Source organism: Gymnogyps californianus, chromosome 2 (genome assembly GCF_018139145.2).
Source record: "Gymnogyps californianus isolate 813 chromosome 2, ASM1813914v2, whole genome shotgun sequence".
In the NCBI taxonomy this organism is placed as follows: domain Eukaryota; kingdom Metazoa; phylum Chordata; class Aves; order Accipitriformes; family Cathartidae; genus Gymnogyps; species Gymnogyps californianus.
Window position 1 is genome coordinate 43770166 of NC_059472.1, and position 22533 is coordinate 43792698.

Genomic DNA, 22533 nt, shown 5'->3' on the forward strand with positions numbered 1-22533 from the left:
ATTGTTTATGAGGTTAAGCATTACAACTAAGTACTTATAAATATGTATGTGTGAAGTTGTGCTGTGGTCGGTTATATACTCTGATGCAATATAGTATCTGCAAGGCTTATAAATATCATTCCGGGGAATGGTTTTTCGTTGTACTTGTTTCAGATCAGTATAATTCGTTGAAGTAATTCAAAATAAGTATTAATACATTATACTTGGCCTAGTGTAAAGTTTGTTTATTCTGTTTATGTAGGCTTCAGTATGAATGAGTCAGGTGTAATATTTCTTCTTAGGAGTGGCAGGTCATTGATCTAGGGAATTTCTGTAGCAAAAAAAAGTTTTGATTACTTTTTCAAATTAAGGCATCCAAAGCAGCTGGACAGGAATTAAGATTGATTTACCTGTTTCTCTTGGAAATGGGTAATTTCTCCTCTTAGACTGCTATTACTTAGATCATTTTAGTTCTACCTGGGGTACATTATAATCTTGACAGTATTGCTTCTGTAAAAAGTGAACAACACTTGTTATGAATGTGCTTAAAATTACAATTTTCTGAAGTAGTTGTCATGCTCCTACAGGCTAGAATTCTAAGTTTATACCTCATCCCCCTGCTTCTTCCAAATACATACCTTAAATTTTCAGTTCTGTTACAACTTTTATTTTGAGCATAGCTTTCAATGTACACTGAGTAATTGAACCTTTTTGATGAAATAAAAGTTATTCTTGGTTAAAAGGCTAGATTAACCCTTAGTAGTTACACTGGAATCTTTCAGAGTCTAGTAATTTTTAACTATCCAGTCATATCTGACACCATTCCAGTTGCCTTTTTCTTGCCTTTTCAAAGTTGACCTTAAACAAAAAAAAAAAAAAAAGTGTCTTTAGCTTTCAGCTTTCTAGGATCACTGTTGTGGTTTAACCCCAGCTGGCACCTAAGCACCATGCAGCCGTTTCCCCCTGCCAGTGGGGTGGGGAGGAGGAAAAAAAAGTAGAACATGTGGGTTGAGATACGAACAGTTTAATAACTAAAGTAAAATAAAATACACTACTAACTAATAATAATAATAATATAGTAATAATAATCGTAATGAAGAGGAATATAACAAAAAAAAAAAAGAAATAACACCTAAGAAAAGACAAATGATGCACAATGCAATTGCTCACCACCCATTGACTGATGCCGGAGCAGCAGTCCATCCCTCCCAGCCAACTCCCCCCTGTTTATATACTGGGCATGATGTTCTATGGTATGGAATAGCCCTTTGGCTAGTTCGGGTCAGCTGTGCTGGCTCTGCTCCCTCCCAGCTTCTTGCACACCTGCTTGCTGGCAGAGCATGGGAAACTGAAAAGTCCTTGGCTTAAGATAAGCGCTACTTAGCAACAACTAAAACATCAGCATGTTATCAACAGTATTCTCACACTTAAATCCAAAACACAGCACTATACTTGGTACTAAGAAGAAAATTAACTCTATCCCAGCCAAAACCAGGACAATCACTTAGACTAAAATCTGTGATCAGTTAGAGAACATGAATGTTTTCTGTTAATGGACTGGGGCACTGTATGATGCAAGTGGCTGGATATTTCTGACTAGGAGCACTTACATGCTTTATTCTGTCATCTGCTTACAAAGGATTTGTCACAGGTAGAAGCTGTAAAATAGTAATACTTTACATTTCTTTTGCTATGCTATCAGTGAAATGTTTTCCTAACTTAAGGAGAAGGATGAGTATGGAGATAAGCATAGCTTAGCAGTGGGTTTTGTAGCACTCTGGTAATTGCTAGACTTCAAATTTTTTTACATGTCAAACGTTCAAAAGATGTTTTGATATTGCTTTAAAACTGAAAGCTGCAGTAAATCTGTACATTGTATAAGTAGTCTGGCTCTGGTCATATCAAAACTTTTTTAAAATGTTTATACTGTATAAGGTATATTAATTAGTTAATCAGATGAGGTTTTCTTTCAGACTTTGCAGTTGAAAGAAGAGGAAAATAAGAGATTAAATCAAAGATTGGTAAGTATTTGTGCAATGCATGTTTTAAGTCTCATGAAAAAATAAGAAAAGCTTACAAATGTTAAGTTTGTTAAAATCTAAAAATGTGTTATTAACTTCAAAAATGTTTTAAGGGTTAAGGCAAGTGGCAAATAGGTAACCTGATAACCTTTCAGAGGTACCTCAACTTAGCAGTATTCTCATGGAAAATATTCACAGGACTGGAGAGAAAGAGACTTCTTCCCAAAGAATACAGACAATCCAGGCTTGGGGTAGAGGGAGTTAATTTCAGTGGTGCCATGGCTCAGGTTTTCAACAATAGTAGATTGAAGGCCAGTTTACAAGAATGTAAATATGCCTGCACATTAAGCATAATTAGGAGAGTTAGCAATAACTTAGAGATTGTTTTTTTGAAAAAAAAAAAAAAAAAAAAAAAAAAAAAAAACCAAACCAACAGAGTTCCCTTGATTCCTGTGCTATGAATCCTTCTCCTTTTATTTATCCACAGTTTATCCTTGCTAGCAGGTCTCAACCTTAAGTCTTAAAAAAATTACTGTGTGTATGGGAAACAGACACATCCTTTGGTAGTTTGTTGGCTGGCCATGGAGATCTCACTGTAAGTGACAGGTGATATCTAGGAGTTTGGTAGGAACTGATACCTGTGTAGCTGCAAGTTACATTTCATAGCAAAAGTGTTTGATAAGTTTCTCCAGTAGGAGCTGCCATTTTTCTGTCTGGGATAGCATTGCAATTTACTATATAATTTACTCCTGCTACATATTCAGGTATGAAATTGCAGTTTTTTTCAAACACTTCCCATTCCACATTAAAACCTGTACATAATAACCCTGCTGGGACAGGGCGTAAGAAGGGATTGTAAGACATCTAAAAGCATACTTTATAAAAGGATTTTTTTATTCAGAATGTCAATGAAGCGCACAAAAGGTATTTCAGCATAGTTTTTACAGTAAAACTCAAAACACACTGGACAGTCTTCTAAACCTCTCTGTAGATTTCCTGAATTAAACCCTTGATCTCTTGGCATCTCACAGTAAAATGAAATTGAAGAAAACACGGTGTTGTACAAGACAAATGCAAAATTCTTTTTGTTGTTATGATTAATACCAAGCGACGTAGGAGAAATTGACAGCTCTAAAGCAATTCAAAATTGGTTTCTAAATGAGCATAGGAACATAATATCTTTTCAATTCCTTACTTATAAATTGGTTATTTCATAGATAAAATAAATTATTTTTATTTCTTGTCTCTTCATCCTTCTTTCTTCCCCCCCTCCTTCCCAATACACTTCTAAAACTGAAATATACGTCAATGCTTAAATATCAATATTTATTTCTATCAAGCTACTTCCAATAAGGAACCCAGAACGGTTCTGCACAGTAAAAGAAAATCTTTTCAGGTCACTGGCTTTTGCAGGAAAAGCTTGTGGGTTACCTCTGCAAGCAATAAAAAATAAAAAGGTGCTCCTTTTAATACCAGGAATGTTGTTGCATGATTTTTATTATTTTATAGGAATTACTGAGAAAGGGAACCTTTTTTTCTGTGTAAAGGCTATTAGAACTCTACTCATAAAACATTCTTTACTGGGTTTTAATGGAAATATTAACATTCTAATTTGTTCTGTTTTTCTTAAAGTTAGAAATTAATGAAAAATACAGAAATCAATCTAGTTTGCATTTTAATTTAACACTTATTCCAGTTTTAAAAAACAGTAAGAAAATCTTTGGTCTTAACATCTGAAGAGAACTCTCAAACACTTTCACAAGCAATCTAAGCAAATTATACACGTTTGACAACTTTCATGTTAGCTGCAACTTTTTCAAGAAAGAAAAGTATAATGTGAATAAGTCAAAGAAATGTAGTCTAACACACACACACACACACACACACAAATTGATCTGAAGTTGGACCCCATAAAGAAAACTGCTGAAAGTGTCATCAGAAGTTGAGAGCTTTTTGTGTTGTGCTGTATTCAGTTTGGACTCTTTGAAGAAATGAAGAAAACGAGCTGTGAACGGGCTTCCAGCTCATATTAAGAGAGGCTGATACTGTTTCCAGGCAAGTGGGGGGGGGGGGGGGAGACTGACAATAGGAAATATGCTGTAGGTAACAATATTTGAGTTACAGCTGAAAAATCATGTGCTAAACTTCAAGTGTGAGTAACCTAGATTTGAATAGCATGTATAAATGGTCCAGGAAGTAGGAACCTATGGAAAAACTGCAAGACCTCTAGTCAGAGTTTCTACAGGGCAATTATGAATTGTCTTCTGTAAAGAAGTTACCAAAGGGTAATGAAATGGATACATTTACATCAGATCAGCTTCTCTATCTACTTGCTTGTATGTGGGTTATGTATCCCTTTGTAGATACAAAGTAGTGTTACCCATTTTCATTTCTTACTATCACAGTTACTGTAGAAAGTGTATGTACACTTACATTCATTTTTAGATTTAGTTTATCCTATTGAAGTTGGTTCATGTGCCAGTATTAATTAATTTAAACAGATTTAAAGGCAAATATCATGCATATAGGAGATAAGAATTATGTCCAAAACCTTACATAATTGAGCCTTTGTTTGGTCTTAGTAAACTTGACTCCAGTTTTATTCCAGGGAGTACTGCTCTGTCTATTACGGTAAACTTTAGGTTATGTAACAGTCCTTAGTAAAACTGAGAGATCATATCAAGTTCAACATCCAGACTTTAATTGCAATAAACATGTTTAACCTCCAGTGTTTTACCATCGGCCTTTTTTAGAATGCCAGTGGCTTCTGTGTTAGAGTGCACAGCTATATCATAGGTCTTGTGTATACTCAGAACAAATCTTCACTGGCACTGATCTGGAAAGCACTTCTCAGTTATTAAGTAATGAGGGAGAAGTCAGTTATGTAAGAAATCTCATAAGCAAAGGTAGCTATTAAAAAAAAAAAAAAAAACCAACCCAACAAACTACCGAACCCACAAACAACCAAACTTGCTACAGAACAGGATGACAGAAAGGTACGCTGTTTTCTTGAGTGAATATAAGATCTGCAAGAATAGACACTGTTTGAAATCAATAATAAATGATTATCTTAACCATATTGTTACCTGCAAAGTACATTTCATCATAGATTGCCAATACTTTATAGCTTTTCTCTTTCTTATAGATGTCCCAGAGCATGTCATCAGTATCCTCAAGACATTCTGAAAAAATAGCAATTAGAGAGTAAGTACATGTTAATTTTCATATAAACAGATGGCTATGCCTTCAATAATAAGTATGTAGTTAAAGAATGTCACAATTCTTCTGTTCTTGCTCTGTGGTGAAAAGATATATAGGTCATCTGTATAGTTTAGCTGTCAGTTATTGAACCATCCCAGTTGGGTATAAATCAAATTTTATAAACCTTTTTTTTTTTTTTTTTTAAATAAAAAAGACCTTTCTGAATTCTGTGTGTTGGTGGCTTTCTTGAATTCTGTGCCTTTCTTTACACAGTTCATAAGGATAATATCTCATGGGATTCCTAGAATCCTCCCAGAGTTTTCTTTTAGATTACTTTTTGTTTATCTGTAACCTTCTTGAAATCATGCTAAGAAAAAGTAGAAGGAATCCTGTTCACCCTGGCTATGCATAGTGCTCCATTATATTTCAAGAGAAGTTTTACCTTCCTGAAGTCTTCAAAATTTTTGGCTTACCTTCACAGAATGAAATTAAATGAACTCAAATATTTTGTTAGATATTATCAATCTGTTAGCAGCTGCATGTAGAATTGTTGCTGGAAAAGGAAGTATTAATTCTTGCAAAATATGAAAGCTACAGACAATGTTCTTAAGTAATTTATCAGTCTGATATTGAGTAATATAAAAAAATCTTTTTTGAAAGAAAACCAACACAGATTATTCCTTTAATGTTTTCTGAATTACACCAAATTGCATTTTTATTGTAACAAGGTCAATATGTGCAGAATCAGCTTTTTCTGTGAGCAACTGAATATTCTGGCAACTCTCTTGGTAGTCTTTGAGGAAAATGTCGTGAAAGAAGAATTCATCTGTCCAATAAGAGATGTCTTTATCTAAGTCAGTATAGTCTGTCGTCATAATAAGTCCAGGCAGAAAAGCTGGGAGTATTGTTTATTTAATCCAAAAGTGAGCTTTAAAGATGATGAGCTAAATTTCTCTCTAGATTTACCTATTTATCTCTGACTATGTGTCTGCAGTCTCCTTTTATGGAGAAGAGTTTTACCCTTTCTTTGCCACTTCCTCCCCCATCTCTAGAGTAGTAGTAATATTTATTCGTAGAGCCCTCTCATGGTCTAATGCTTAATTTGTAGCTTTTTTAGACTTTATTTCATTAATGGGTAAATAATTTACTTCTAACACATTTGCCCTGTGAAACAAGTTGGAGACAGAAGTAGTTCTCTGAATTCTGTTACTGAAACTTGGTAGCTTCTTGTGTTATCCTGGTGTCAGGAAGAGACAGATTTTTGAAACTTTTTATGTAAAGTCACCACAGTATTTCTTTTGCTTTTAACCCTTTGGTCAAAGAGGAACGCTTCATCCCTTCTTTGTCCTGTGTGCTTAAAATTTTAAGATTGAACAGCTACACAAATGTTTTGCTGTATTTTTCTGTGTTCAAATTAACTTCAGTTTAAAACATCAAAAGAGTGTTTGTAAACACTGGTACAGTGACCATTACCATAAGTATTGGTGAATAAAAATAATATAAAATTGAAACATTAGTATTTTGTTAGGTACTTCTGTTTATATTTTAAAGCAGACTGTCAGTTCTTTTGAAAAGAAATAATTTGAGCTGAGGGATGTAGAAGAACGTTTCAAAAACACTTTTTAACAGGTGGAATGTTTTGACTTCAGAAAATATAAAATGTATATGAGTTGGCATAACAAGTAGAAACATCTGTGCTGCTGTTCAACTAAGTCTCAGTTTGTGCAACACTTGGGAAAAATTGTAGTGTAATTAATGTAGTTTTAAGCTTCTGTGCTTTCTTTAGCTAAGTTCCTTGATTTTTTTTTTTTTTTTATTCCTCCCCCCCAGTTTTCAGGTTGGCGATTTGGTTCTCATTATCTTGGATGAAAGGCATGACAACTATGTGTTGTTTACTGTTAGTCCAACCTTGTATTTCTTGCACTCAGAATCTCTTGCTGCACTGGATCTCAAACCAGGTGAGTGTGGTAAGTGTCAGATTACTTCCAATTATTATCTTCTCCTACAAGTAACACTCTCAACTTTCTAACACTTAGTAAGTGATTTTATAAATATATATATATGTGATAAATATGGGAAGCATGTAATATAGATAGCTGTCAGCTATCTTTGTAGCTTTTGCTATTTGTTTTGATGCTGAACATTTTAAATCAGAAACTTATATTGATGTTAATATCTTGGAAAAATAGGGAAAAATATCTGCATCTTCAAAGTAAGCTGTAAAAAAAAAAAAGGGGGGGGGGGGGGAAATGCCAATTTTGTACACACACAGAGTATGTTAATATGTCTGTGGGGAAAACATTCCCATCAGGCTACTTAGCTATTCAGTAGCATGAGTAATAATGTATAATCGTGTAGGTCTCAGGCCTGTTTTTATGTGGATTTATGTTTTCAGTGTCTTTTTTGAGGAAGAAAGTAAGTACAAAACTCAAGGTAATGTTTCTGTCAAAACTGCATACTCTGTTCTTATTTTTTTAATACCTGATTTTATGATGTTCTTTGAGGATTGTCTTTGGATAAAATTTGTTCTCTCTGTAGCTCATCTTCTGCAAAGTGACTGGAATTTATGAACCTAAATACATGTCTGAAATAACAAAATGTAGATCACAGTATATGAGGAATTGCAAGCAATGTTTTTGCTGATAAAGTTTTTCCGCCCAATTTAAATTGGGTGTTTAGCAGGGCTCATAAGTTTTCAGAGAACAGTTTCTCTATATTTTGCTTATGTTCAGGTTGATGGCACATTTGCTTTTTTCCTCCCTTAATGTTCAGGTTATTTGTTGACTGGTTTTGGCAGCTGTGTAAACTTAGTTAAATTGAAGTATTAATCTTTTTTAAATGAGGAAAAATAACAGTGCTTTGCACTAAACTGTGTGCTACATGAAATAGATTAATGTAAACGTCTTTAAACTATCACACGTAGTATTTTTTTTGCAAACCCACCCGTGCTCTCAACTTTGCAGAAATATCTAAGAACATGGATCAAAAGGAAATTTTTATTAATTCTAATTTATCAGTAAAAATTTCTGTATGTTATTGCATGTCAGAAGCTGTGAACTTATTTTGAATGAGCAGACTCATTGTAGATTTCAGTTATGATGCAAGATGATAGCTCTTAAATAATTGTGTAGTCTCCAGAAGACCACCAAGCTCTGAATTCTGAGACTACTGAAGGATCTGTGCCATGTGTGTTCTGAAACATACGGGAAGAACTCATATCTTACAGATGTAATACATTCTGAACTATGGCATTAGTAGTGCGTACATGACACTGTGAAATACGATTGGTTTTCTTAACGTTGGTTTTACATATATAAGGTAAAAGCCATATCAGTTTGTATATTACTCTGAGTACACAATTCACTGACCTGTCTGTTTTCAAATGGACTTAGCTCGCTCCTTTCCCTACCACTTGCTAACCAGAGTTAGTCTCGAATTTGAGAAAACTGCACATAAAACAAACATGAAGACTTACCATTTGCTTTAGGAACACATTTGTCTCTAGCTCAGTACTTCAGGAAACCATGTCTTGATTCTATTTCTGCATCAGGGAAGTGGGGAAAATGAAACCCAGAACACTAGTAGTATTTATGATTAAAATTAGTGTGGACCTAGGTACTGCAAATTATTATTTGAAGGGCTGCCAAAATGTTGCATCTAAATCTGACCTTTTTTACCAACATGTACATATCAAGCTAATAATTCTGTATAGATCCACCTACAGTATTAAGTCAAGGATCTAGGCTATCGTAGGTTGTGTCTGCCTACATTAAGAGCACTTAGAATGCTATAACAACACTGAAATTGGTTGAGGACTGCATGGTTTCTGTGTTGTCCCTTGTCTTCAGGACATGGAAGTTTTCATCTGCAAACGTAAGGAAAAAAACTGCATCTTTCTCACTGTCTCTGTTAGACCAATGAAGTCTATCAGCCAAGCAAATTCAAAAAAACTTAAGTTTTTTTGTAATTTAAATATTAGCTGTAGAGCATTCACGGCAGATAGGAATACTTTGCACTGATTTGCAGGAGTGTGGAGTAGAACAGAATCTGCTCCATTATCAATAGCCAGATCAATCTTGAAGGGTAAGATTAAAATTTCAAACTCTGGTTCTTGAGTGACTCATGTTCTAGTCACTAGATACAGTATCTCATAAATAGTCATGCTTAGAAAAGCATTGATTTTAGTATTACACAGAGCATATGTGAACTGTTCCTTCTGTCTGTTTCGATGTTTTCTTCATGCTGTGATTAGTGATAGTTAGAAAAGAGCAAAGCAAGTAAAATGGATATAATTTCTTGGAATACAAGACAGGTATGCGTTTCCTTACTGTTACAGAAATGGATACAAGCTGAAAGTTTATTTATGCCCACTGCTGCTTTTCTGACCTGTCAGTTTATTATTGGGGTTTTTCACTTTTCTCCTTTCTGAACAGTATCGGGTACTCTCAGAAGACTGCAACCAAAACTAGCAGACTTGTAGGGCTTTAAAACTGTTATTTATGCGTAACTGATTTCCATCACTAATACAGAAAAATAATCAAATATTTCAGTAAGGGCAATAATAATAGCCGAGTACAGAAGACTTTCTATCCTTTGAAATAATTCAAGAAATTCTCACCTTAAATCAGACCAAAAGGTCAGGCTTGGTTGATGAGAATAATTTTGAATCATTAAATTAATTTCAGTTTTGATTTGCCTTTTTTTCCTCTAATGTTAACTTTTAAAACAAAATTTAAACTGAAAAGTCAAATTTTTTGTTTGAAAACGCCAGTGACCTGTCTTGACATCTGAATTTATTTAATTTTTGTTCATTTACTTAAAACAAGGTTTTTTTGAAGAATTATGCTTTCAATGAAATCATTTTAGCAAATAATCTTTAACCGTATTGAATGTAATATCCTGTTACCTGTAATTGATTATCTAAAATAATAAATATATTGTCTCTCTAGCTTCAGGTGCATCTAGGAGACCTTGGGTGCTAGGAAAAGTGATGGAAAAGGAATATTGCCAGGCAAAAAAGGTAAGGAAGTAGTAATGGAAAATCATCTGATAAAATTAATAGAGAAGAAAAACACATCTAATGTTTGTAACAACTGTGAAGAGTACTCTCTGCATAGTAAGTGAGATGAAAATTGTCCTAGGTTCTGCCATTCCTGCTCTTTTTTTAGTCAGTGAATAGCAAGATAAGGGGAACTAGAAAAAAGAGTAAGTGAGAAGTGGCTTGGGTAGTTGTGTCCATACTGCCCAGATCCTTGCCAGACTCCAAAGGGTCTCGTAAATGCTGAGGGGTGGTAATCAGTTTCTGCTTAAAAAATACAAAAATCAAAGGAATAATCCCACATTTCTAATGCAATTTGATTTTTTTTTTTTTTGTAGGCACAAAACAGATTTAAAGTTCCTTTGGGTACAAAATTCTACAGAGTGAAAGCAGTACCATGGAACAAGAAAGTATAACACAACAAAATTTTAGTTCATTCTGTCTCCATTCTTTTTTGACTTGTCCTTCAGTGCTCGTTCATCACTGCAGATACCAGACCATCGTTTTATACTGAGGTCATGTGACAAGATATGTCATTGATATACTGCTTTTACTTTTTAACAGGTCACATTTTAGAAACAAGAATTTCATCAAAAACTCTCGCCCTAACTGTTCCAATTTTTTTACCCAGATAACTTTAGGAGTGTGGACCAAATGAGTTCATTTTCTCAAAGGGCAACCACATGAAACATGGTTTGTTAGCCATGTTAATTGCCTGTTAAATATACATTAGCTTGTATTTAGATGTTAAATGTTAGTTACCATTATTACCAGCATACGTCCTTTTGTGATATCATTATCAAAGTACTTGCACTCTTTAACAGATTCTTTATATGTGTAAAATTCATCAACTATTTAAAGAGGAGTGTTCATTGCATGCAGATAATCATATAATTTTTCTTCAACATGAGTTTGCCTCAGTAGATGAATAAAAATAACTACTGCAACTTGTTTCATTACATGAAAATGCTCTTTAATGTTAAAAAAAAAAAAAACTTGTAATTTGATAGACTGATTTTGAAAATCAGTCACAGTTAGATCTGCAATCTTCAAAAGCACTTTCGATGGATTGATCACAGATTCTGAAGGGAAGACACCTGTGCCATGTGTTCAAAGTGAAGCACTTGTTCTTCCCAACAAAACAGAAATCTTGTATTAATCTATTTAGAAAAATCATATTGATGAAATTGTATTTCATGGTTGAGTTTCAGGAAAAAACTCATTGTACATTAACCATACAAGAGTCATTTAAGTAACAAATTATTGTAATTGTAAAAGACATGTAGAATTTTAAAACAATAAAGATTTGAAACTGTATGTTTGAAGTATTTGTGTGCCTTTTAAATACTGTCTCTAATACTTATTTCATGTTAATCTGTTGCAGCTTCTCTCTGATTTCTCTAGCAGTTTCATTACACAGAAATGCCTAAATTTTCTACAAGAGGCATTAATATTCAACAATGTTCAGGAATTACAAGAATTACCTTGTAACGATAAAAAAGAATTTAAGTAGACAGAAATTTTGTCAGCATATTAAATGGATAAATGACATTTTTCAAAATAGCTATACTGGCTACATTTTAAAAATGTAGTCTTAATTTTTTTTAATAATGGCGTAGAGAGATGTACTATAAATATGTAGCCAATGGAAAGTGAAATACTGGATTCAACTATGAGCTTATGTCTAGGACTTAATCCATAGAGTTATTCAGCTGTGATTTATCTTCAGAAGGTGTGGAGTGGAGGAGGGAAAGAGATAAAGAAATGATCACATGAAAATGTCAGTGCTTCTGCCCATATGTTGCAAATAATATTCCTCCAGACTAACCAGTCCACTTGAATACCCAGAAACTTCTGTATATGCTTTATTTAAAATTTTGTTCCATAACAATTTTAAGTTCAGATTTTTATGAAATGCATGGGCTTGTAATTGTATCGCACCTTTGAAATAAATCCAAGACAGTTGATCTCTGGAAAACAGGATGTCATTTCGTCAAGTTGCATTCTTACCTGATTGTTAAATTTGGTAGTTGTTGTGCTGATTTTTAAAAATTACTTATCAAAAAATGTGCCTTGTTTTTCAAGAACAAATTACCATAGTTGAGCACTTCCCACTGTCAAATATGTAAATAACGTAGATCTATAGAACAGGTTTACAGCAAAAAAAAAAGATGATGCAATATTTTTTTTAATCACTGAATTTTTCACCTTCAACTAAATGGGAATCCCGTTCTGTCTGCAATTTGGTGCAGTCTTGTTCCTTTAGTTGCCTGAGTCACAAGTCATTTAAGAAGGTGGACACGTAGCATGATTCATTCCTTCTAATATGCCAAGTGTTTAGAAGCCTTGATATCTTTCACCCCACTGACAAAACTGTCCCAGCCTCAGATAATCTCCCTACTGCTGTGACTATTATTTGTCCTTCAGGGACTAATTATCTCCCAGAAGCCACCAGGCTTAGCTAAGAGGCACAGAGTCCTTCCGTTTCTGAGAGGACAGTTACTCCTTGAGTAGCAGCAATGGATCTGTGTAGCAGTCCAGCCCTACAACGTAAGACCCTGCTCTTCTGTTATTGAATAGTCTACTTCAAAGACAATTAAAAAGTCCCCCAGAATTTTCTCCATGGAGGAAGGGATGTGTTTGTCAAGTTTTTCCAAGTTGGATAAAACTGCAGATTTGATGATGGCCCTACAGGACTGTGCACCTACAAGCAGCACTCCTTTTTGGGCATGCAAAAATTAAAGTGTTTTTCTGATACTCTCATTAAGCACTAAGGCCTGTGTGTCTTGCTACTCTGTATGGATGACATACCATGAAGTTCGTTGCAGGCTCTGGGATGGTGTCCTGAGCGCAAAAGTGAGGTGAGTACAGAACTCCATGCTGAGAACTAAAAAAAAAATGTCAGAAGTTCTTTCATCTTTGTCTGTAAAAAATCTGAACTTTCTAGTCTCAGTTTATTGTTGCCCAGATTAAAATATATATTTTTTTTAAGGTTATATGTGGACAGTAGCAGTGATGATTTATGATGCTATGAAAGTTGGCTTGATTTCTAGCTTAAGATAGACAAAGGCATGACTGACGTTTATATAATTCAGAAACACATGAGCAATATATGAAAGTGAACTTGTGAAGCACCTAAATAAATTGATTAAAATAAAGTACTGTAATGCAAACTATGAGGGAAGAAAAAGTCCTTCTCTGCTGATATCTGCCACTTAAAAGAATACCAGGATGTATCTGTTATTGTTACATGACATCATATTTTTAAAACATAAATAACCAGCAATGGCTTTGGTTTTTAGGAATATTTGTCATGTGTTTCATTTTATCATCTTTATGTATATTCAAAATGGAAATTCTGTCAAACAAACTCCTAACATATTCAGTAATGATTCTGAACAGTCATTGAAAAAAATGTAGTTTACATATTTTTTGTATGTCACAGCCTTACTAGTTCTTGAAATTATGCTTGTTATGCACCACCTATGTGTGTTATCTTGCTCCATAATAAAACTGTATATAGCTATATAATTTGGATGAGGGGCATATTCAGAGGGGATGGGGGGAAGTTGGAGGATAAATTCGATGATCTGAGGTTTCTCTTAATTCTTTTGTGCGGCTGCATGTTGGAAACTTACTGATTACTAGAAAAGCCTCTTGTGCTACTGCTAATATCTGTTTATTCCAGAAGTCTGGCTTTAGACAAAGGCAACTATATTTTTGAAGTGCAAAAAGGAACATGGATGGTAGAGAAAGTTGATTGAAAGCAAATGTTGCCCTGCAGACTTAACAAAGAAAGGATGTGAAAATTTAAAAGGGATTTTTTTTTTTCAATGTTCTTGGAAGACTATATCCATTTGAATACTCTGAGAAGCACATGGCTTTTTGCACTGCTCTGCAGTAGGACTCAAGTCAGGAGCTTGTGCTGTTTAGAATTCAGCTGTGGTCCATTTGAATCTTAAGATGGTCTATGAGTAGGACCAGTTTACACTTAAGTATACACTTTTCCCTAAATATAGTTGTCATTACATATGTTGCATAGCAGGACTGGAAAGTCTGTGCTCTGCTCTGCAAAATTACTCTTTGCCTTTTTGCAGCACAAGTTTTCTCCATGACCTAATATTGCAGCCTTTCTTGTTTTGTGGAGTTTTAGCTAGAAGCCAGACTGGCTGTAAACAGTTATAGCAAAAATTGAATAGTACTTTGTAGTGCTTATTCATTCCTATAAATTTTTCATTAATTGTAATGCAAGGAATTATTTCTTAGTGCCAAATTGATGATTCTAGAAATGGAGCATTCACCATACAAGAACTCTATTGCCTTTCCAAGCTACATTTGCCTATTAAACTTCAATGAGCTGTCTCAGTGCTACATTTTAAGGTCACCGATGTCTTTAGATCACTTTACAAGCCATTTTGCAGCCCTAAAGCAGTGATGACAAATGGTAGAGGATAAACAGTTGCTTCCTTTAGCACTCACTGTATTAACACTCACTTATATTAACAACATCCAGATATAATACTGAGGAGCACAGGCAAGTCTAGTCCCCAGACTCCAAGTACTAGCTAAGAATTGAGTTCAATGTTGATGCACTCAAGTGGCGTCAGACTCACAGAAAGGTTGAGGTTGGAAGGGACCTCCCAAGGTTGTCTTGTCCAACCCCCTCAGGCTGAATTGCTGTGACCTTTTCACAAAAGGTCTTGAATTCACAACTAATTTGGCAAACGCCTAATTTAGCCTTTTGTTTTGAAGCCTTGGTTGAAACTGATGGTATAATTTGAGTAATTTTAAAATTTGCCCCTGAAAAAATTCATTATCTTAGGTAAATGCTAGCTTTTAACATGCTTTCACTATAAAATGTTTTTTTGAATTTTAAATGCAAGAAATGACAGCTGCCAAATTATTATTTCTATGGCTACTCCCAGCAAACACCAAATTTTTGTTCTGTATATTATTTCCATTTCATAGTCGTAATAGAATGTTTCATGTACCATGAATTTATGGTATATCACTGCACTGCTGAATAGTTGCTCCATGTTTTTGTCTCAATTCTTTGAAACTGATTGTGGGTGGCAGCCTTCCTTTTCTTTGCCTAACTTTTGCTTGTTGGACTTAAATTTGCCTTTTACCTATTTGTCGTGGGACTCTCTTAACAGGTGGTTTTCACTGTGTGTTTTACTTTTTAGGCAAAATTACTGAGTAAGGAGCAGATTTTTCTGCGGTGGGAGGAGCGTTGCTAGTATCTTATCTCCTAATCAAGAATTTGTACCGTTCACCAAAGGGTGTTAATGGAGAACCTTTGTCATCACACTCATGCAGATTAATAAATCCTGTTTCTGCCCCAGATCTCTACAAGAGATCTACCTGTTCTAAACACATGGATGTATGCTTGTGTACACACCTTTAACAAATACTGATACTTGCAGCCAAAGCTGCCATGTTTTGGTCCTGTTTACCTGTGCTGGGAGTATTAGAGGTCCAGAAAAATTCAGAAGGTAAGTAATGCCTCAATTTTTTTTTAAAAAAATTTTTTTTGGTGAAGATTAGCTATAGGACTAGTACCTTTGTGTTTGTATAGCCAAAACATTTCTGTTTTGTTAGTTTAACACTTACGAGCTTACCCGTTCTATAGTGATTGTAGGAAAAATATCAAGAAAGAACAAATAGCCTAAAGATCCTGGATGCTTAAGGAGAAGCAGTCAGTTTTAAGTAGCTTTTGCATCTCTGAGCCTGTATTAATTTAAGCGATTGGAATGTTAGCACTTAATGTCTGATGTAGCTGCAGTGGTAATCAGGAGACTGCTGAGCTGTGCCTCTCGCAGGGTGCTGGTCAGCATTAATTGACTACCATGTCTTGTGAATGGTGGGGTGTATTTTTAGCACAATGGTTGAAATAGTAGAAAAAGCTTATGATGAATGCTGAACTTAGCAAAGAAGTTCCTGATAGTGTTGTAGAAAGCTGATCATTTTCTAAACTTCAAAGAGAGCTTTGTTTTGTGCAACTACTCTCTACACAGAAAAAAGGTATTTAGTTTCAATTGAAACCAACTGCCTAAAAATCAATTGTCTGCTTTTAAAAAGGCTGTAAGCTGGAAATAGCCGTTCTTTGTATATACTAAGCTTTCTTGAATTGGACTGAAATAATTTTTCAGAGATTGTACCTTTAAAAGTATTTAATCAACAAAACAGCTAAGCAGTTTTGTTCCATCTTTTAATTTTAGACCTCGTAATACTCATTGTATTTATAATCCTTATGTTTGTAGCTCTTATGTATCAAGTGAACTTTTGTAAGCACAAATAATTTGCCAGAGATATGATGCATGCAGTTAAATATGCTTCTGTTGACCTTCTAACAATACACTGTAGAGTTTGTAAATAATTTCCAAATTAACAGTAAAGTGTAAGTGTATATATATAGTGTTGTGCTTGATTTGTGACTAATCCAGAATACCAGATCTTTTGAACCTATGTATGATTTCACTGTGTGTATATACTGTGATGGCGTATGCTTCAATTTTTGCAGTGATTAAATTTTTAAGCACTGAAAAATTAGGAAATGTCAGCTTATTACTGCTTGTCAGACTTTGCTTTCATATGCATGAGGATGCACTTTTCAGTTAGCTAATTATGTGCTCTTTTCCTGCTGCTCTTGTCTCTTCCACGTCTTTTCTCACAGTTCTACGTTAAAACCTTACCTTGAACATATGATTACAATCTTGTCCTTTTTATGATGACAGTTTCTGAGCAGAATGCTTGCTATGTGCCTCTTAGGTAAGACATGAGAGTCTCCAGACTTCTTAGTATCCACTTGGTTTTGGTACCTGAAAGCCAAGGTGACCAATCTGAGATACTTGGAGTGCTGTTTCAGAGTGTAGCAGTTTGTATCTTCAAAATACCGTGCTTTCACAAGTTGTGCTCTCTCCGTTATGTAAGCGAGAAACTGCTATTACAAAGTAAAACAATGCGTGCAAAGGCACATGGCGCCAGAATTAAAAGTTACAGCCTTGCATCTATGCCCCATTTGACACTTCTGATTCTCCTCTCGGGTACCTCTGGAAACTGTATGTTGGTAGTTTGCGTGGGTCAATTCTTACTCTCTAATCCAGTTTCCTGTATAATACAAGGCATGCAGTTGTACTGTGTTGTGTCTCAAATCACATAACCCTTTTAGAATTTATTTTTGAGGGGGACCTAATACAATTTAAAAAAAATCATTTTTACAATGGTTTATTAAAGAACTATAACCTATTTTCAGCTGTTTTGTAGGTTTCGATTTGTATCTACTGGGATGTTGTGCATTTTTCTGCTTTATATTAGACTTCCATAATCTGTGTATTTGAAAAAAAGATAAGGAAAAATCAATCTCAGTGCTTCTCCATCTGCCAAATTACTTCTTTCTTTCCTAATCTACAAGTGTCATTTTGAACTTTCAGTCTTTCTGTGGATATAGTTCCTTAGCAATCATCTTGAGAAACTTTATTAAACTTATGACCCAGTACTGCACAGGAAACTTAGGATGAGCCATGATTCTTACATGGTGCCTTTTGACTGTCTATGATAATCTTTCTTTTTCTGTCTTTTTGTCTCATTTTGCTCTTTCCAGCTTTTCAGTGAGTTTGGAAAGAGGAACTTATTCTTGACAACTCAAGTCCATTCTCTGTCTCCCTGTATGGTTGAATGAAGCAAATGCATTTGTCTCGTTATGTAGATGAATCGTATTTTCCATTGTGTGTAGGTAGTTTAACCTATCCATTGGTGACAAAAAGTAGCGCATGAGCTTTAATGCCCTGGTGCTGGAGCTGGTTGCTAAGTCTGTAGTAGAAAGTTCTTTTTTGGAAAATCCCAACTCTTGTGAATGTGAAATGTCCCATAGAAGTACATCTAACACTTAGGAAACTTCTCATGAGTAGACATGCCACAGTGTAACCTGGCATGAAGGGAGTCATCTGCTGTTAACGGAAGACACCTTGCTATCTGACTTCTAGGCCATTGATGAAATAGCTTTCTCCAAGGGGTTCCACAGTCCATTTTTTCCTTAATTACAACAATTAGGCATCAAACCTGCAACACCTTCTATGCAATGGAACAGCTGTTTAGTAGCCATCAGTGGCACCAGTCTCTCTCCTACCTACAAAGCATTCTTAGAACCAACTATTGAAATAGATACATCAAGAAACTATGAGAAGGAAAAGAGGTTAAAATGATATTTTCTGTATCCATTAAACAAAGTGTTTGTATTTTAAACTTTTCTGTCAACTTATTTTTAGGATGTTGTGCTCCTGTACCTGTCAGGCAATGACTTACTGGTTTTGTGTTTCTCAGACAACTGAAATCAATACATGTGTTTTGCATCTTTTGTTTTAAACAACAGGCTACATAGCAGTTTATTCTGCAGAAACGTCTTCAGGTGTCACTGAATCTCAGCCTAGCTTAGGTAATTCTGTTGTAACTTCACTGGCTATCAAATTTTGAGGCAAAAATCAACATTTTAAAGATAGTATTATCTATATGGTAATTCTTCAAATGAATGCATCTCTCCTTGCTTCCTATGACAGATATAGAAGATGAAATTGTAAACCTATTCAGGTGTTCAATGCATAATTTGATTTTTTTTTTTGCCGACTTTATAGAAATTTTTGTTCAAGCATCCTCAACATGGATAAAGAGAACCAAAGTTATACTAGTAAGTATTTTTATTGTAAGGAAAAGAAATCTGTAAAATGTTTTGTACTTTTAAGCATAGTCTAAATAAGAAATAAATCTCATGATGAGGCTGTTCAGTCATTGCCCAGTAGATGTTCTTAGAAACCAGATTTAAAAGATGAGATGAGAAAAATGACAAATCTGCCATGTTGTTCTAATGGCTAGGTTCCTATTTTGCTGAACTTTACATGTTGATCAATGTAAGAAGAGTATTCGTAGGACTTTATGGTTACTGTCTTCACTGGTACTGAGAAATGAATTGGAAACCTTTAAAAGTAAAAAGAATTTTTACAGCCTAAAGAATGGAGAGCCTTGGCTGAGAGCTTGTACCCACAGGAGCTGAGTACAGGAACACTGCTTAATGACCAGTGGGGAGAAACTTAGGCCAGTACAAAAAAGGAAAAGGGGGGAAGAAATGGCAATCCTTTTGCTTTCGACTTGTCATAGAATTTACACCATCTTCCATAAATACGCTTCACTTGCTCTTCGTGTTTTCCATTGCTCCATATTTGTTATATTTAACTTGTTTAATTATTTCCCTGGGTTGGTAGGATTTTTTTTTTTCCATGGGGGATTTCTGCAGAAGCTGAATCGCTTTGCTACAGGCTGGATGCTATTTTCCTTCATGCCCATACCTTCTCGTCTTCAGTAAATATGGTGTCAGCCTCCCTGCATGCACTGTTTATACTTGCGATCCTCTTGCTGAATTTACAGGTGGGAAATTAATGGCAGCACTGCTTTGCTGTAGACCAAGCGCATTGGCTTCGGGCTGGGTTGTAACAGTTGTAATGGAAAGCCCCAGCATAATGGTCTCAGCTCTCCGGCTGCTCTGTGCTGGTTTTATAGTGTTTCAGCTTTATTCATCAATGGCACCTCGTGCACATTCCAGGGGAGCAACGCACCCACCATTTATGGCCAGTTCTGCTGCCCGGGTGACTTGTTTGATGTGTTTTCCTAGTAGGTTATTAGTTGGATGTTGAGGTTGCCTGCTTCATACTGTAATTATTATCCCATCGCTTGCATTAGCGTTGTGGTGAATTAAATATTTGCTTCTAACAAAATGCTCTTTCCCATATGATGCTTTAACACTCTGACCTACTTGCAAAATCCTGCTTTGTGGGTTCTGGAGTTGGTTTGTTTCCATATTACAGGCCCTATCCCTGTTGCTGTAAACTCTCAGTGAAGGTGATGGAGGCAGCTTAAAGGAGCGAAGGAGGGAGTGGATGTTTGAACGTACGCCGAGGAGCAGTAGACCACACTGAGACCAGAGCTCTGACTCTGATGTTGGCCTGTGACCGTACTCGTGATGCAGGATCAACAGGCAGGTTCTGTAGGATGTTGGGTTGCCTTGGGGCTTTCCTTGCGTTGAGCCAGGCTGCTGTGGCTGTGTTGACCCCTGGATGTAGGTGTGAGGAAGAGGAGGACAGTGGGGGTTGAAGAAACCCTGCCAGAAGCTTCCTGTGATTCCTCTTAACATAAATCCCAGGAATTGGTACCCAGACAGTCCGAACTATTTTAGCACAGGTTTTAGCTTCTTGGCCAGCAGAACAAAAAGTAATTTCTGAAACTGTTCTTGAAGTTTAACCCTTCAGCTGAGTGCTAAGGGTGTGTGCAGGATCAGTGGTGAAGCAGTTCTGCACATGTTGTTCTCAAAGAAACTAAACTGAGGACACTGTTTGAAGCTTACCCCCTTTTCTACAAAGTGTGATGCCGCAAGAGGAGTGATTCACGAGCCCCCTCAAAAATTCAGTTTGTTGCTCTGCCAGCTCCGGCTCTTCCCAATCACAAATATTCAGAGTTCCAACCACGTGTGGCTGTGGCATTTATATATCTTTAATACACCTCCAGAAAGTACAGTCTCCACATTTTTAGCTTCTTAAAATAGATGAATAGTTTCTGCAGGACTATGTCTGTCACTGTTGCATAACCTTCTTTGGATTCTTTCTGAGAGAATATTTTTCTTATGTCTATGAACACAGTTATTAGATAAATGACAGAGCAATAGTAGCACTTCCATTTCTGCAGGCTTAGTTATTCCTTTTTAAACAAGCATGTGATTATAACATGAAAGTTGAAGTAGTTGATTTCGTATTTTCATTTAAAATCCATTCTAGATGTGAAAAAAATGTGATGAAATTCCAGTGCAGGGGAGGTCTATTATTAAATTTTTGAAGGCATAAAATGGGTCTTGATAAGTTACTATTTCAAGTGTGTCCCAGGAATCCAGGAGTCTTTTTATAACACAAAATCCGTGGGTTACTTCAATGAAAAGGAAAAAAGCAAACTATTATACAATTTTTTGACATAAGTAATGTTTACATCTATTTTTAAAGATATAGAATTAGATGCTTTCTTATTTTAAAACCAGAGTTAAAAAATCAAGGTTCTCTTTTATTAAACTGTATCCAATTATGTATGCAGGGTAGTTAAATAATTATTTTGTGGTTTTAAGATGCTTTTTGTGTGTGTTTATTTGATGAACAATGAAAGTAGACAATAGATATGGTAACAGCTACAATGGAATTACTTGCTTTCTTCCTTCTGTGTTTCATTCTTCAGAAAATGATTGTGACTAAGGCAGTATGCCTGAGCTGTTAGTGCTCTGCCTCTAACATATGTTTCTATATAGGTTATGTAGCATGACAACAGCAATACAGTGTTGCTGTGTGGATAGCTATATGACTGTGTGATGTTTTGAATGTGCTTCATGTAAAGCTGATAATTCCTGTCACCTGTTTCTGTCTGACTTGAGATTAGTCTTTTCATTAGATCAACTTCCCCTAGGCCTGCTTTTAGAAGTTGCATGTGTTGAAGACAGACATCAAAAAAGAGTAATTTCCTGCAAGGCATTAGTTTAAGTAGCCTGTGTTTCCTGTCTTTCCACTAAGTTCTAATTTTGATTTGTGAGTGAACATATCTACTGTTTTTAAAAAAAAAATAATAAAATTATAAGGGAAGCATGGGACTATACAGGTTACACTTCTGCTTTGGAAGAAGCAAAACCCACAAATTTTTGAGAAATAACAGAGTTTTAGAAGAAATCATGAAGGGAGAACTACAGCTAATGGATAAAGCCAGCTAATCCACTGGCTATTGGACTAGAGGATACTTTCTTAAGGATAAGTAACAATATTTTACTATACTGTAGTTCCACTTAGTAATAGCTGTTACTCATAATTCCACTCACTTCTCTGTATAACGTTTTGGTAGATGGAAATAAGGGTCTCGGTTGAGTTGCTTCTCCAGGTCCGTGTTTCACATAGACTAAGCCTTCCAATCTGCAGCTGCTCTACATCTTTTTCCTTTTCTCCCATTTGTGATTTTTTTCCCCACTTTCTACACTGTTTAGCCCTTGTTCTTTTCCTTGTCTCCTGATTTTCTTATCTGTTATTTGATGCTGTGGGAGCATATATAGATTTTTTTTGCCTTGAGGAGATTACATCATTTGCTACCCCAACGTCCTGAACTGTGAAAGAAGAGAAGGAGCAGTGCCATGCCAGGCAGCTAAAGCTTGTCTGCTGATAGTTTGCTTCTGACCTGAAGACTTCACACTTTGAGTGCCTCTTTGATGGCAATTTTAAGGAGGAAATG

At 35.5% G+C, this 22533-nt stretch overlaps 1 protein-coding gene across 3 annotated transcripts in view; it reads left to right on the forward strand.

Annotated features, from left to right (window-relative positions):
- RB1CC1 (RB1 inducible coiled-coil 1) overlaps positions 1–11885 on the forward strand; it is an 80102-nt gene extending 68217 nt beyond the window's left edge. For 2 of the 3 annotated variants that reach the window (XM_050892888.1, XM_050892889.1), the window contains exons 20-24: positions 1953–2000; positions 5146–5204; positions 7032–7168; positions 10151–10221; positions 10578–11885. In XM_050892888.1, the coding sequence (XP_050748845.1) occupies positions 1953–2000; positions 5146–5204; positions 7032–7168; positions 10151–10221; positions 10578–10655 (393 nt within the window). In that variant the 3' untranslated portion in view covers positions 10656–11885. The remainder of the gene's footprint in view (positions 1–1952; positions 2001–5145; positions 5205–7031; positions 7169–10150; positions 10222–10577) is intronic. The other variant, XM_050892890.1, reaches the window with a different exon arrangement.
- Positions 11886–22533: the final 10648 nt, after the last annotated feature.